The sequence below is a fragment of the Natrix helvetica genome, assembly GCF_964273705.1.
Source record: "Natrix helvetica genome assembly, chromosome: 2".
Lineage (NCBI taxonomy): Eukaryota > Metazoa > Chordata > Lepidosauria > Squamata > Natricidae > Natrix > Natrix helvetica.
Genome location: NC_138552.1, coordinates 132134668 through 132151986, shown reverse-complemented (window position 1 = coordinate 132151986; position 17319 = coordinate 132134668). Strand labels below are relative to the sequence as shown.

The following is a 17319-nucleotide window of genomic DNA, read 5'->3' as shown; positions in this document are numbered from 1 at the left end:
GAATGATGTACACATAGATCTTGATGAATCTCTTAATTCAGATTATCAGGTTTTTCGTGTCAATTGTATTTTTATTTCATCCCGATCAGGCTTCATAACTAAGAAATGACAGCCAATTTACATATTGAGAAGCTCGATGGCTTTTTTAGGATTCATAAATGGAAAATTGAGGTTGAAATTTTCATGTTGGTCACAATTCAGTCCAATGATTTAGGAAACTACTCACAATATTTTCATGTAGAAGTTAAATTTCATGGGAAACCAAATCAAATCCTCTGTGACCCTTATAGGGTATAACTGAAGTCCCCTAAAAACACCTGATCAAATTAATGACAGGCATGAATACAAGGCAACAGGATTAAGGTGGTTAAGTCTGTTCCAGAATAACCAAAATGATAATGCAGAGGGTTTGAAGAACATTGGAACTTCTAACTTCTGCTCAATAACTGAAATTGCTATGGCAGCCATTGGAGACCTACTATTATTTCTGTTCTTTCACACACAAAAAACAAAACTCCAAAGGATAAGGCTCCCCTCTTCCCACTTGTAAGCACTCCCTCTTTCTTTATGACCTTTTATGAAATTTAAATATTCTGCATTGGACTTCTTCAATAAAATTGTGATGACATTTTTGGCTATTTTTTAAAATTTCCAATTGAATGAGGTTGATGGATAAATGCTGTGACTTAGATTGCATAAAGTATTGTATATGATATGTCATATATAGCAGTGTAAGCTTTGAGGGACAAGGGTGTCAAAAATGGGGAAATCTTAGCTGATTTCACTTAGGCTTATAAATTCAATAACCCAAACTTAGAGTTTATTGTAATGGTGTGTGGGAATGACTGGGACACAGGAGGAAGAGCCACAGCCTAGATAATGGTCTGATAAAAGCAATTTGAGATCAAAGATGGAGGGGTGGCCAAAACCTCTCAGAAGGGGCCATGTCTAGTTTTCAGGAAAGTAAAAATGAGAGATGGGATGAGATACTTTCAGGCTTGCAAGTTTCTGACAATATAAACTTACAATAAAGTTGGCTATAGGACTCCTGTTTGTGCTTCTTGTCTGGGTTACCTTGCAAGACTAATATTGTCTTACCTTTTTAATAATTATTTTAAGATCAGATTAATACAGGCTTTTCTTTTAAATCACTGTCATTTCAGTACCTTGTGAGATATTCTTGAAAAAGCAAATATCAGAATTGGATAAACCGGGAGGAATTGCTCATACGTTATAGAGCGTTTCTCTTCAAAATTTCAGACATCTGTACTTTTCCCCAAGGCTGAGTCCAGACACTGTATTTCCTAAAATGAAGGAGCAGACCAACAAGACAAGATGTTAGATGATGGTTGTTTCAATTCTTTATACAGAAATTGACTAAAACTCTTTAGTCAATCTTTCATCAACATTGACAAAGAGCCAATATCTTCCCCTGCATTTTTAGGGATAATGATAGTGGTAGCTCTATATTTGTTTACTTTCAAGTTGTCACTCTCCCCCTACCCCAAAGCACACATAATGTTATGTGACTACTATGTTCAATCCATTACATCTGAACCCTATTTTATATCTTGGTTCTCACTGAAGATGTTTATTGAACTTTTTCAGACCTATGTGAACCTGGTAACTCCTTTTCTATGTATACAATTTTTATTCACGGTAATTAGTTTATAGAACTTGTATGTAATATTCCTAGTTAAATAGAAGTTTACTCCCCCATCTCCTTTCAGGTTATCCTGAAAACATTCAAGGGACTGTTTACATTCCTTTTGTGCACTGTGTTCTTCATGGGTTATCACAAAAGGTAGCATGTGGTTGCAGGGGACATGAATGAAAATAGTAAACATGCCTCATGTCTGATGAATATGTGATCCCTCTCCTCTATGCAGAGATAATGCTTCCATTAATTATGCTGTTCTCTATAAACTGAAACCACTTTATACTTTACCTGGAAATGTAATTGTTTAATTTCACTTTGAAGAATACATGCCTGGGCATTTCTTTTAAATTGCCACACATTTATTTTGTTTTTGTTTTTAATTACTCTTTCATGATTACAAATAGAGTTGTTCTATAGAATTTGTAAGTTGAATTTTACATGCTACTTTTATGGGTAAGAATTTACATATACCTGTATACCAGGATAACTATTATGGGTAGTAGATTGCTTATGCTACTCTTAGATACAATAGAAATGTGTCTCACATAATATGTGCCACTTTTCTTCCTTTGCTGTAGGAATAAAAATTATCTTAAATTAAAACAACACGGCCAGACTTCTCCCCCCCCCCCCACTTCCCAAATATGGAATTGTCCTTTGAATCTGTTTTAACTATGGATAGCTAGTGTGATTCACAGTTGAATTGAGTGCTAATTGACTTGAGTTCAGATGCCTCATGGATCTTAAAACCTCACTTTGGAAGAAGGCTAGAGAGTAGTACATAAATATATTAACTTAAATATTTGCTTTCTGTTCATGCCTTCTGTTTTCCATAAGTCAATTTGGATGAGTGTCCTTTATAGTCCCAGACTGTACCTCAAAGCCCATGCTGAGAGTCATTAGTGGCATTTTATCTTCTCTAAAGTGACATCTAGCATACTCAGAACAGCTTTTGTGCTGCATATTTTACTTTTCTCTTTTTGTTTAAAGGTAAGTTTTAGAAATTGTTCTAAAGTTGACCGAGAGTTTGGAATTTGAGGCTTGAGGCTTTTCTTTCTTCATCCATGTTTGTAGTTTTACATAAATTAGATTTTATTTTAAACTTTGCTCCGATGTTTTGCTTAGTTATCGAAAGCATTATTGAGAACAGACTTATTGTAGTTCCCTAAAGTTGTTTGCTTTCTCGTTCTTTTCTCTTCCTTTTCGCCTTCCCCTTCTCTTGCCTTCCTTTAGTGTTATATTTGTTTTCAATCTTAAAAATCAGTCTGCTTATTTTACACAAATGTTAGAACATTGTCTCTTTTATTGCTAAAACATAAGCACTCACAGCCATTTTGTATCACTCTGTATGTTAGCATTCTTTGAAAGATTTTGGAACAGTCTTGGTAACATATGTTTCCCGTATGGCTCCCAGCTTTTGGGTTGGGAGCAGGAAGGGAGAGGATTCATATCCTAATTGACTGCTGCTTTGAAAGAGTTGTGTCTCTAGCCCATCTTTTGTCTGTTTGTCAAAGTAGTAATCTAAACCAGGCCCACAATTTTTGATGTGTTTCCTCCTCTTTCATAAATGAATGGATTTATTTTGAAAACGCCTGTCTTTTTTACACCAGAGTCTCAAAGTTTCTAAAGCATTCTAGATGCTGCATTTCTGCCAGTCTTTTATGTCAATATTTATTCCATTAGAGCAAAAAATTGGATAGTGCTGTCTTGTATTTAAATGCCAACTGCACCATTTTAGGGAAACTAACATTTTATAGTAATCAAATTGCTCTACAAGTCATATTTGTCTCTAAAGGTATGTGGCAAGCAGAAATTCTAGTTAAAACTTTTAATGTTCCCTGCATGAAGGGTAAGAGCCTTTTAACTAGAGGAAATGCTCTGTGAAATAACAGGGTTTTAAAAATCACTTATCTATTAGGAAAATGCAGCATCAAAATTGCAGCAATATATACCCAGCTGATTATTTAACTCTAATTTGAAAAAACATTTATCAAAATCACAAAGAAATGGCCTCCCAAAGCATCATGTTTCTTATAGCCAAAGCAGATGTTTAATAATTAGTAGGCTTGGGTTTTTTTGCTCTGATACTTCCTTTTTAGATTTGGACATTGTTAATTATGACAGATGTAGTAATACTGCTGGCCTAAGTTTGGCAATCAAATGTCAAATCTGATTGCTGCTTCTGCAGCATTTTGTGGCAATAAGTATTTATAGCTGAAGAGGAAGTCCTACTGTGACCACATTTTATGGCATTTCAGGAGTTGGCAGAATAAATGAAATGAACTTTATCTGATTAAGGCACTGTGTCGGCTTCAGCTATAAAAATATTTGCATTTTTAAAAACAACAACCCAGGACTCAAACCTCGCACACACAGATGTGTTGCCTTACACAGTCCACTGTGTCTGACTCTGATGTTACCTTCAAATACAGTAAACATGATAATGAAAAGTAATGGCATGCGGAAATGGAGACTTCTCTCCATTCATTTTTGAATTTGTTCCATTGACAATAAATCTCCATTTATTATTGGACTGCCTAAAATGCATATGTGTGAGTCAGCTCAAAAGGGTAAAATCAGCATTAAAACTATATTTCAATCATGTGTTGTCATTCTTCTTGTCATCTGGCAAACCCTAAGTGTCAAATTCAAATTTCAGTTATTGGAAATAGTATTAAATAGCTTTGCTTCTAATTACTCTAGGTGTAATTTTCCAGCCAAATAGTTCACCCCTTCTACCTTATATCTAGGGGAAATAACTATGATTAAAAGAGGAGGTTGATTATTTCCTTTTTATGTGCTTCTCAGTATGATGTTTACAGCTGTCAGAATGTTTGGCTGTGTAAATCCTTTCATGTTTGATTTTACCAGGTCCATGGAGTTTACTGACAAAACAAATTCCCTGGTAGATATTTCCCTTTGACAGTTATTTAAATCTTTGTGTTTGCTAATCTACAAAGAAAATGGCAGAATTGAAATGCTGTTTCAGCATCCTTGGGATAGCTTGGCATGTTTGAGAGAACCTGGCCAAATGCAATTGATGGATCCTGTTTCCCACAGCATGCAGACTCGGTCAAAGGGAGTGGAGAATAAAAACAGCTGAAAAAATAAGCTTTTCTTACAAAATTCACTGCTGTGGCCTGACAGCACAGGACATAGCCCTTAAGCATTGATTGGTTTCAATGAACAAACCAGAATGTGATGTCACAAAGCTTTGCTAATGTTTTTCAGGTACAAGAGTTGATGGGATAGTTTAACACTGTCATCTGATACTCTGTAGAGGAGGTTGAGGATTGTGTTCCCACAATAGTTTTAAAAAAAAAAAGCTTAGCTAGTGTGGCTGTGCATTGCCAGAATCACTAGTAAGAAGGTTTGACTCAATTAATAGTGACTGTGTTGATTGCATCCTGATCCCCAGTTTTCTTCCTCCAGACACTTCACTTTTCCTTGCCTGTTTCTTTTTTTTTGGGGGGGGGGGAGTCTTTTTTCCAATCAGAAGCATTCTTCTTCTAAACGCTGAGTACTGAGGGCCTTCCTTTGTCTTTGTAAATGAACCAGACAACAATTACTTCCTGGTTCTCCAAGGGAAAAGGATTCATTCTCAAAGTAAACTAATCATTGCTTTAGAACAGTGGTGTGAAACTCATGGCCCGCAGCCACGTTGCGTCACATGCTGGCTCCGCCCCCACCAGGTTAATGAAGGGGTGGAAAGTCCTGATAAATCATGTGATGATGCCGTGACGACACAAGTTTGACACCCCTGGTTTAGAAGGTAGACCCATTAGAGGACTTGGAAGAGTTTATTTCCTTATTTCATATCTACCTCTTACATCATCCAACTCACAGGGCCAGGGACATTGTCATTAATCAGGAAAAATCCTCATGATCAGAGTCCATCTACCGATTTACCAATTTGCCTCTGACATTTTGTACAATTTTAATCAAATGTTGATAATGATTGTGTTGTTCTTTGCAGATGTCATCCACACTGTGGGACCTATCGCTCGAGGGCATATTAGTGATAGCCATAAAGAAGATCTGGCAAATTGCTATAAAACCTCCTTGAAACTGGCAAAAGAGAACCTCATCAGATCAATTGTAAGTATGGAATGATTGATTAATTTCCAAACTCAGACTCTTGCCAGGAGTTGTAACAATAACTATGTGTCATAACAAAAAGTATTAAAAAGAACTCCCCATTGCAAAAGTTTATTAATTAGTTTTTTCTCCCACCTTTGTTACTTTGTAAATAAGTCGGGGTGGAGAACATAACTAATACGCCTTCCTCCCCCTATTTTTTTTTCACAACAACAATCCTTTTCAGGTGGGTTGGACTGAAAGAGAGTGATTGGGTCAAAAGTCCCTCACCTTTGATGCCTAAGGTGGAACTAGAACACACAGTCTCATGATTTCTAGGCCAGCACCTTAACCACTACAGAGTTAATATAAAAAATTAAATAAACAAATGTTAACATTGCAATACAGGTGGGTTCCTGGCAGTTCTAACCTCTTCTATAGAAGAGGTTCCACAAATCTACAGTGGTGTTTAGAACCGGTTCCATCTCCCTCCCTCCGCCTGCCGCACATCATCAAGATGAAGAGCGAGAGGAGGAATCCTGGGAGTTGAAGTCCACAAGTCTTAAAGCTGTCAAGTTTGAACACCCCTGGGTTTTTTTTCTAAAGGGTTAGGGGTGCAAGGGTCTTGTAACTTGACAGCTTTAAGACTTGCACACTTCAATCCAGAGTTCCTGAGCCAACATTTTGGTTGCTAAGCAAGAGCATTGTTAAGTGAGTTTCACCACGTTTTACAAATTGGCCACGCCCACCCAGTCACATGGCCAGCAAGCCACTCCCACAAAGCAGGCCACACCTGCAGAAGAGGTTGTAAAACATTTTGAAACCCACCACTGCATTGCAATATGTTAGTATCTGCACTGGACAACTTCAATACCTGGTATGTGGATAATTGTAAGGCATATTTCCAAAATGAAAGAGTTTGTATTTGCTTGAGTGGTATTAGCAAAAAAGCAACATGGGAAAATTGTATGCTAAATAACTTAGAAAGCTGTGAAGAAAATACCAGTTATCTCTAACTAAATGGCAACCCTAGACTTTGTAACTTTCAGCAGGAGAGTCCTCTTTCTCTGGACTTGGTTTTTTTTTTTTTTTTGGTCACATTTCCAAATAGTAATTGGCAGTAGTTAGCAATAGAAGAACTGAACGTGCCAAGCCAATGCATAGTGCTAGATTCTTTTTGTAACCCAAGTTTTGTGACACAGCTCAGTTCAATTGAGCTGAGTAGAAGCCAGGGCACTTAAAGAGCCTCAGCAGCTCTGCAAATAGAAGGACAGTAAATAAATCATAAAAATTAATAAGCAAGCATGGCCATCAGAGCTATTAGAAAGCATATCTAGGGCTAGACCTGACATCACATTTCAACTATATGACTCAGTGAAAAAATCAAATTATTCTCTAGTAAAACAATATGAATTTCAATGAGAAAATCAGCAGCTTTCAGTAGAGTTGATGGGCTTTCCATACATTTCCAATCAATGTTGTCTGTTAGAATCCATCATCTAATCCATCACCCATACGAGTAAATGGTTCTCAGACAACTGGCTGTAATATCTCATTTTATTCACCAAGAAACAGAAGACAATAATTCAATGGCTGAAGGAACAAGTTAAATTTCAGTTAACATAAAGAAAGAAAGATCACGGAAAAAAAATTATTTTACTCAGTGCGTAATTTCTTGTGTTAGTGAAAATGTATAATGATGGTGGCTAGCAAAATATGAGTTTAATAATGTTAGGTGGATTTGTGGGAGTTTTATTAACTTATATTAAATGTTTTTTTTTAAAAAATAAAAACCAAATGAGAGCATATCCATGGGAAAGAGACAATGAATCTTGGCAAATAACAGAGATATTAATTGCATTAATCATTTTAAGATAAAGAGATCTGAAAAGTAACATGTTTCTTGTGACTGAAAATGGTGCTTTACCAGTGATGTGTGGTGAGGTTTATGGCTGGTGAGGCTGCTGACATCATCAAACCGCGTGGTTGCTCCGATCGCACGGGCACAGCCCGACCGGAGAAGTTTCTCTTCTCAGAAATGTCAGAAAGGGACAGGCAGGCTGCCACAGCTCCACTGAGAAAACATTTCTGAGAAGAGAAACTTCTCCTTTCTCCTCCTCCCCCCCCACTTCCTTCTAACACTGATGATGTTACATAGGCATTTTTTTGCATCGGGCGAGCCCGGGATCCTTGCAAGGGGAATGGGACCATGTGTACAGGAGGCTCCTCAGCGCCAGCCTCAGATTAGCGCAAGCCGCGGTCCCCTTCCCCTGCACACGTGGTCCCATTCCCCTCCTTCCTGAGCCAACATGAAGGGGACCATGGCTGCGCTGATCTGAGGCTGGTGCTGAGGAGCCTCCTGCACACGTGGTCCCATTCCCCTTGCAAGGATCCCGGGCTCACCCGATGCAAAAAATGGCAAGATCGGCACACTTGGGGCTGCTGCTCCGATGTCCAGGGAGGCTAAACCAAGCCACGCACCTCTCCCAGCCACTTTCGCGGCTTCCCGGAGTATTTTTTTTTATTTTCATGATAAGAGCGGTGAGGCTCTGCCTCCCCTGACTGCACGTCACTGTGCTTTACATATTAAGAGTTACACCATTTTTTTCTTAGAATGTTGCTACAGAGGACCTCAAGGTGCAGCCATCCAGAATTGTACCTTTATTGGACATTAGGGAACCTGTGATCCATCATTTCATACATATTTCCTCACTTAATCAGAAAAACAGAGTTGCCATGGTTGGGGATACTATCATTGGGAGAAATTCCTGGTGGTTTCTCCATTGAATTTCTTTGTGGAAAGGTGGCAGTGAGCATATGAAACCTTCCTCCCTTTCTCCAAATTTCATTCACTCAAAGTAATGGGGCCACCATTCTGTAACCCATTTGAGGTACCTTTGTTGATAAAGTATTGGTCTGTGATACATTGTTTCACCCAGTTGAAGATTACAAATATCAAAAAGACACAAGAGTTTTTTGTAAGGTATAGGTAGTAGTCTAAGGAAGTATCTTCAGTGGTTTGCTGAGGGTCTGGATGCTATCAGAGAAACTAATGTAAAATGTAAATTGTCCTAACACGCTTTTTTTAAAAAAGGAAGGGTAGATTGATGCAAACTTAGGCATTCATTCTTAAGAGGACAATAGATCAGTTTTTAAAGTTGCAGGTGAATAAATCATGTAATTTAGATTATATTTTAATATTAAGATTACATATGAATGTTGTACAGAGTTTGCATTTGATACAGTATAATTTATTTATTTATTTTCAAGATTTATAGACCACCCCCTCTCCCTGAAGGGACTCGGGGCGGTGTACAGGCATCTCATTAAAAACCAGATACAAAAGATAAATACCCTTAAATACCCTTAAAAGCGAATTAAACCTAAATTCAGCTGTACAGAATAATAAAAGTATAATAATAATAATGACTCATTCATGTTCAGTGTATGTCTCTTCTAAGTATTTGTGTAATCTGCTTGGTTGGGATAATAAGCAGTCTTGCTTTCTGTAAAAATACAGAATTAAAAATATTCACAACTTTTCCTGTTGCAAAGATTTCATCTGAAGCCGGTGTCAGTAACAGGTAGAAATAGTCAAATCTATTAACTCTATTTTCTCCCATATTTATTATTTTTCAATAATTACCTTATCTTATTTTTGATGACATTTATACATTGTCTGAGGTCTTTAATTAATAAAAATGAAGTTAAGAAAATCTTCATTGATAGGAATGGCTTCTTAGAAATGTCTTCAACTTGTGTTTTCCAGTGAAATACTTAATTTATGTAACATTTTTTTTAATATGAACTATATGCCTGGTTCTAGTAATAATCAAACAGTTAGATGGATACTCATCAACAAACCAAGGATCTGACCCATGTAGGATAGCTTCCTATACACAATTGAAAGTACGACTATAATAGAAGTAGGGGTGTATATATATATGTATATATCTTAATCGGAAATAATGTAGCATGATCTATTTAATTATTAAATTTACATGCTACCATCACTCAGAAAAGTGACTCTGGGTGGCTTTATTTATGTATCTATTCCTCGGTTGCCTTCCATTATTGAATCATGAGTTTGGAAAGGTCCATTGAGGTCATTGAGTCCATCCAACTAGACAAAACATGCCCAACAAGTGTCTGCTTGAATACATAAAGCAGATGGAAGCCATCAACTCCCGATTACTGCTGGGTTGTAATTGGTTAGTTTTTTTAAAAAAAAGTAATCGGTTAGTCTTATTGCACTCCAGTTTTATTCTGTGGTACCCAAGGCTATAAGCAAGTAGAGACTATAGCATCTGCCTAGAAGAAAAACAAAGATGGGAGGGAGGGAAGCTGTCAACACAATTTTTCTTTAATATTCATTGTATTGATATTGTGCAAAGCTTTTGTCGTTTTTTTATGTTTACTATAGACATTGGGGGATAATTTCAAGAAGAAAGCAGCTCATAAAATTTTAAATAATAATCCAATTGCCTGTCTCTCTGTATACATTCTGGTTTCTTTTCTTTAAAAAAAACACAAAAACTTAAAATACATAAGATGCATTTGTCTAGTGTTTGTGAACATTCTCCATAGACCTTGTAAAGGCATGCTCTGCATCTATGACTTCTAGCGCAAAAGACTGCATTGTAGCTAAATTTACTATTGGCACATTCCAGTGATTAATTTGATTCATTATTTCTGAATGTAATGCTTGTACTTGTACATTAAAAAAAAAATCTCCACACACCCAAATAGTTTGCTAGAAGCCTGTTCTTCTTTAGTGCTTGAAGTGTTTGGAAATAATGCTAATATGCTGAAACTTCTTAATACATCAAGGCTTTCTCCCTGCGTGTGTTTGACATGGGCTCAGGCTGAAATGTCAGCTAAAAGTCTGAGGTATTGTTCAGCTGAGACTCTGAGGCGTGTGTAGACAGCAAGCTCTGAGCATGAAACAAAAAAGGGTTATCTAAAAGGCATTGTGGAAACAGGAGATAAAGTTAGCATTCTTTCTCTTTCATTCACAAGACAGTCATTTGTCAAGACTGCTCCAAAAATGGAAAACTTTTATACAACGGAAGTGAAAAGCTGTCTTTGGTACAATATACTCTGGAATATATTTTAAAAAATAATATTAAAACTGAAGGCAGGGTTTTATCAATTTGATTGCAGTGATTAATGTATAAACAGCTTGGATCCCTCTAAATTATGTAATTTATCTGAAATTGCTGGGAGTCGGGTGGCAAAAAATTTAATGAACTGTTTATTATTAATTTTATAAGTTCTGTCTGCTGAGAATTATGTGTAGGGAGATGGAAGAATGAAAGAGATCTGTTTCCCCTAAAATCTCTCTCATACCTTATTTTTCTCTTTGTCTTTTCTTTTTTTTTTAAATTGTTCTCACCCCTTCCTGGGAATAAATGGGAATGAAGAGTGCATGATAGCTAAAGGAAATACACAACTATGTGAGTTGATGAGACACTTGAAGGAATCAGAAACGCAAGTGAGAACAAATGTATAGATTAGTAAAATATCAATAGGACTTCAGAATAACTTCAGATGAAAGGAGCTGTTTTAATCTGAAATGAATCCATATGTATCCAGTTGCATATAGGCATAGAGATCTAGTCTATGCATCTTTTTGCTGTTAATGATACAAGTTGACAAGAAATAAATACTTTAAAATAGTGCTAGGCTGTGAGTAATGGCATCCTCTGTAGCTTAAACAACTACCACTCCTTATGTTTACCCTTTCCCTAACCCTTATCCTTATACTTGGCTTATCCTTATGTAGCAGTGCAGGTAAAGGTAATATGTGCTAGTCATTCCCGTCTCTAGGGGGCGGTGCTCATCTCTGTTTCAAAGCCGAAGAGCCAGCACTATCCGAAGACGTCTCCGTGATCATGTGGCAGGCATGACTAAACACCGAAGGTACACGGAATGCTGTTACCTTCCCACCAAAGGTGGCTCCTATTTTTCTATTTGCATTTTTACATGCTTTCGAACTGCTAGGTTGGAAGAAACTGGGACAAGTAACGGGAGCTCACTCCGTTACACGGCACTAGGGATTCGAACCGCTACACTGCCAAACTCACAAGCTCAGTGTCTTAGCCTCTGAGCCACCGTGTCCTCGGCAGTGCAGGTATATGACCCAAATCCATAATGAAAAAGAAAGAAAGGAATGGCATATATTGTCATGTGCGAAAGACCAGGTCCACATATGAAGATCCAATTAAACTGATTTATTGCTAAACAACCTATGGAAAGTAGTATTTGTTTCTTTCCTGTTATCCAGAGAAGTTAGCACCTGCTTAGAATTAAATAGAGTTTGATCTTAGGTCATTTATGGCTACATAGGGACTCTAGGGTGATCCCTCTTTTAACTCCACCCTCCAGGTTCTTCCACTCCTTCTTCTACACATATTGATTTTCTATTTCTCATTTTATCATCAACAATAAGCAAATTTCTTATATTCATTAAATACTTTTTAAAAATTTAATTTTTATATCACATTATAAGCAGGAAACAAAAAGTATTGGAATGACCTCTGATTTTCCTGGAAATATTAAGGCATCCAAAAATAGGAGTGGTATTTGGCAATAGAGGCATTTATTAAATTGGTTTGTCATCACACAAACCAACCACGTATTCAGAGACCATTCCAAGTTACAAAGACTCTGAAAAAAGAGATTTAGGGCTCTCCCTCAAACTTGCACTTGTTGCAGCATCCTTGTGGTCACATGATCATGATTTAGACATTTGGAAATTGGCACATATTTGCAACAGTCACAACAACGGGTTACACAATTAGCAATTGCAATTTTCATAGCTGGCTTCCAACAGTTGAATTCAATAGGGAAAACAGCAGAAAGTTTCAAATTGCAATCATATGATATTGTGCGTAATGAACATGGGTGATTCACTTAATGACTGCAGCCAGAATTGACATTATAAAGTTGGCATGGTAGTCATGGGGAGTACTAGGTACTCCCACGTAACACCTCTCCTGCGCGAGCTGCACTGGCTGCCTGTAGTCTTTCGGGTGCGTTTCAAGGTTCTGATTACCATCTTTAAAGCGCTCCATGGCATAGGGCCTAGTTACCTGCGGGATCGCATCCTCCCACATACATCCCTGCGGCCAATTCGCTCTCACAGGGAGGGCCTTCTCCTGGTGCCGTCCACGAGGCAATGCCAACGGGCGACACCGAGGAGTAGGGCCTTCTCTGTGATGGGCCCAACCCTCTGGAATGACCTCCCCCCCGACATTAGAACCACTACTGACCTCCGCTCCTTCCGACAGAAATTGAAGACACACCTGTTCCGACTGGCTGGTCTGGCATAATTATAACGTCTACCTCCTGGCATACACATTTTTACTGGTTTTTAGAGGGATAGTTTTTTAAATTTAATCTTATATGACATTGGGATTTTAAATTTTGTACATTTCGATTTATTTATTTAGCTGTACAGTTTGGCATATTTTATCCTCCTCTCATATACGTATTTATGTAGTTATTACTATGTTTTAATTTGTTGTATTTTGATACAGACTGTACACCGCCCCGAGTCACTTTCGGGAGAGGGGGCGGTATATAAATGCTAATAAATAAATAAATAAATAAATAAATGGTCATGTGACATTTCACTTTATGACTGCGTGACTTAGTGATGGAATTGCTGGTCCCAATTTCAATTGGTATGTGAGGTGAGGCAATGTATGAGAGAATCTAAAACCTTTTCCTTCTTTTCCACTACTGTTATGCTGCTTAGAGTTTGGCTCGTGGCATATTTATGTACTTACAGTTCTATGGTCAAACTAGACTAACCAGGGTATTCTACTGTTATCGATAACAGACATCTGTGAATATCGTTAACCAAAGTTAAGTGCACACTTAAAATCTTAATAACCCTGAGCCTATCTTCAACTAGGCTATATAGCTTGAATCTAGAATTGTATTCATAGTGATACAGAATTCTGGACAATAGAATAAAGTTATATTTTAATAAATAAAGTATCCTATCATCTATAGTAATATGTTTATGTCAGTGTGTACTGTTAATATAGTATAAAGCCTCATATTGCTATGGGCTACCTTTGTGGCAAAAGAGGTATTTTTATAGTGAAGTTCATTTGGGATTCTTCCATGCCAAAAACTACTCTTATAGAACCATATTTCTTCTAAAATAGTGTGCCTTCAACCCACTTCAGTCTGATTTGTTTTTCAAAGTTCACTCATGATTGTGCTGGAATGAAAAGCTGGCAAGTAGACTGGCACTTCAATAATTCCTCTCTTCACAAGGAGAAGTCTTATCCTTGTCTACAAATGCTCCAGATGTCCTCTCCTCACAAGGAGACCCCAAGACAATTTGGGAGATGTGGGAATAATCATCTTGCTCAAACTGCAGTCAGTGCCTTTGAAAGGACACTAACTTCTCATACTTCCTTTCTAATTTATTTTGGAAATCGCTTGTTAACTGCTTTACAGCTATTATTATCGTACAGCACTGAGTCCGTTTCCTTCAGTCTTAAATGAATGAAGCTTAAGAACTTTTTTAAAGGGTTTTTTTTTAAACAAAGCATCAAAGGATTGGTTAAAACTGTGATTTTAGTAAGTTATAAATGGACTAAGGATCCAGATAAATTTTAAATGGAATTAATTATAACGAATCCTCCCCTTGGGGAAAATGCTTTTTTTATTAAAACAACATAAAAAAAGGAACTTAAACGTAAAATTATAAGAGACAAACATTCAAACTCAACTTACAATTACACAGTGAAGCAAACTATTTTAAACAGTGGACCCAGACATTAATTTTAAGAGTGTCTGCCTCTATAGATAGATTGTAAAGATGTTATGGAAGAGAAACAAGTTCTACCTAACAAGATCAAGACTAAGGTTGAAAGTTGATTTACAAATGACAGGCGACGATAAAGGAATGGAAAAAGATTTACATTAGACATACAAAAGAAACTAGCTTAGGTCTTAATAAGTAAAAGGGATATTCAAACAACAAACCAAGAGGATTGTTACCCAGGTTGTCAGGTGTGACTCTGTAAAATAAAAGATGGAGTCCAAATTTGTCTTGATAAGCCAAAGATGTTTATTCAGCTGGATAAAGATGGGTCATCCCTAAAAGTGGAAGAACCCTGAACACAGTGTGAGACAGATATTTATACATTTATTTGCTTTCAGGTACGTAAGGGGAAGCTGGTACACAACATATAAGGTATAGAAATATAGAAATTATAAAAATAATGAAGCACGACTTCTGAGGTTCTGGTCACACGCCTCATCCACAGGCTAGTGGTTTCCTTTGGAACTTTCTATGGCCCTGAAGGCCTGCTGAGACCTAATCTTCATCTCTGCCATTTCAACATATGTCCCCTTAGGCAATCATCATAACCATCATAATCCTGATTAACAGAATGATCTGAATAATTTTGCTTTATTGAGTTTATAAAAGAGGCTTTGTAATGTTTTGAAGAATTTTGTGAGGAATGAAATCATGTTCTGTGACATTATTTGAAGGAACTAAAGATTGTTAGAAGTAAAAGGAAGAGATATGAAGTTGTTTATTTGATCAAAGCTAAAATAAATATGATGTTATATCTGATAACCTTTAGTGGATTTTTCCTGACATCAGGACTGAAATGATGAGGTTTTGTGGATTTATTTTTATATAAGAGACAGAATTTAGGAACAAGTGATCATTTTTTGTATTTTAGGAAAAGGTGATTAGTTATTAAAATTGCTTATATATGTGAGGAAAGTGGGAAGTCACTTCATATGTTTCTTTAATTTTCTTCACTGTTTTCCTATGTTTTTTCCTGTTTCTCTATTTTTTCATTTTTTCCTATTTCTCTTTTTATTATTTATTTTCTGCATCTTCTGTTTTTTGTTTATATTATTTTTTCAGTTTGTATTAGTTTTTACTGTTGTAGTTATAATTCTTAATAAAATTATTATTAAAGTAAAGCTCATTGTAGGACAACGATCCCCATCCTTCTGGGTTGGTGACCTGGCATGTGGGGGGAAGGGGATGTTTTTTCATGAGGGACAGGCATGCACACATGCCACTCATATGAGTGTGACTGCCAGTGCAAGTGCCTGCCACTTGTGCGAGTGGGGCTGTGAGCACAAGCACCTGCTACTCATGTGGCCTGGTTCTAAATGGGCTGTGGTGCGGTAGTGGGCCGTGGTCTGGGGGTTGGGGATCCCTGTTATCTGAGACATAGGCAACACTCACGAAGGGGGCCACACACTGGACCTCATTTTTGTATCTGAACAGTGGACGAGTGATCTGGGAATAGGGGACTTAGTCATCACGCCCCTGTCATGGTCAGATCACTCATCCCTCCGGATGGACTTCCCTGGCGCTATCCCCCACCGCGAGGAGGCGGAACCAGACTCTACAAGCTGGTACCGCCCCAGGCACCTGATGGAATCGGACAGATTCCAGACGGAGCTTGGGCCAATACCTGTAGCCCTGTCCTGCTCCCGCTCCGAGGACCTAGTGACTGCCTGGAATAGGGCGACGACTGGGGCCTTGGACCGGGTTGCGCCTTTGCGACCTCTCCTGCGGCATCGACCCACCCGGGCTCCTTGGTTCACTGAGGAGCTAAGGGTGATGAAGCGCCACAGGAGACGTCTAGAGAGCGGGTGGAGGTCCTCACGCTCCGAATCTGACCGAACACAGGTAAGAGCCTATTTGCGGACTTACCTTGTGGCAATAAGAGCGGCCAAGTGTAGATATTGTGCCGCCCTTATTGCATCCGCGGATAACCGCCCTGCCGCCCTGTTTCGGGTGACCCGCTCCCTTTTATCGCAGGGGACGCGGGAGACACCCTTACAGGGAAGAGCAGAGGAGTTTGGGGAATATCTCCAGGACAAAATTGATCAGATCCGGAGCGGATGGACCTCCGTCAGTGGACCAGACGAGCCGTCAACAGCGAGTCTTGAGAGACCATTCTGGGAGGAGTTTGACTCTGTTGCCTCCGAGGATTTGGACAGGTTGCGTGGACGGCTGCGGCCCACCACATGTTCAATGGACCCGTGCCCCTCCTGGTTGGTACTGGCAGCCTGGGAGGTGACACGAGGCTGGCTTCTGGGCCTGGTGAACGCCTCATTGGGTGAGGGATACTTACCAACCGCCTTGAAAGAGGCGGTGGTGAGACCCTTGCTCAAGAGACCTTCGCTCAACCCAATGGAGCTAGCTAATTACCGTCCAGTCTCCAACCTCCCCTTTTTGGCGAAGGTTGTTGAGAATGTGGTGGCGCAGCAGTTCCCACGACACCTGGACGAATCCGACTATCTAGACCCACGCCAGTCCGGCTTCCGACCCGGGCACAGCACAGAGACAGCCTTGGTCGCGTTGGTTGATGATCTCTGGAGGGCCAGAGATAGGGGTTGTTCCTCTATCCTGGTCCTATTAGACCTCTCGGTGGCTTTTGATACCATCGACCATGGTATCCTATTGCGCCGGTTGGAGGGGATGGGAGTCGGAGGCACCGTTTTGCGGTGGTTCGGCTCCTACCTCTCCGACTGGAAACAATGTGTGTTGACAGGGGGGGCAGAGGTCGTCCCTGAGG

General features: G+C 38.7%; 1 protein-coding gene across 2 annotated transcripts in view; it reads left to right on the top strand.

Moving 5' to 3' along the window:
* MACROD2 (mono-ADP ribosylhydrolase 2) overlaps positions 1 to 17319 on the top strand; it is a 1131713-nt gene that overhangs the window by 520037 nt on the left and 594357 nt on the right. For both annotated transcript variants that reach the window (XM_081941614.1, XM_081941613.1), the window contains exon 6: positions 5637 to 5758. In XM_081941614.1, the coding sequence (XP_081797740.1) occupies positions 5637 to 5758 (122 nt within the window). The remainder of the gene's footprint in view (positions 1 to 5636; positions 5759 to 17319) is intronic.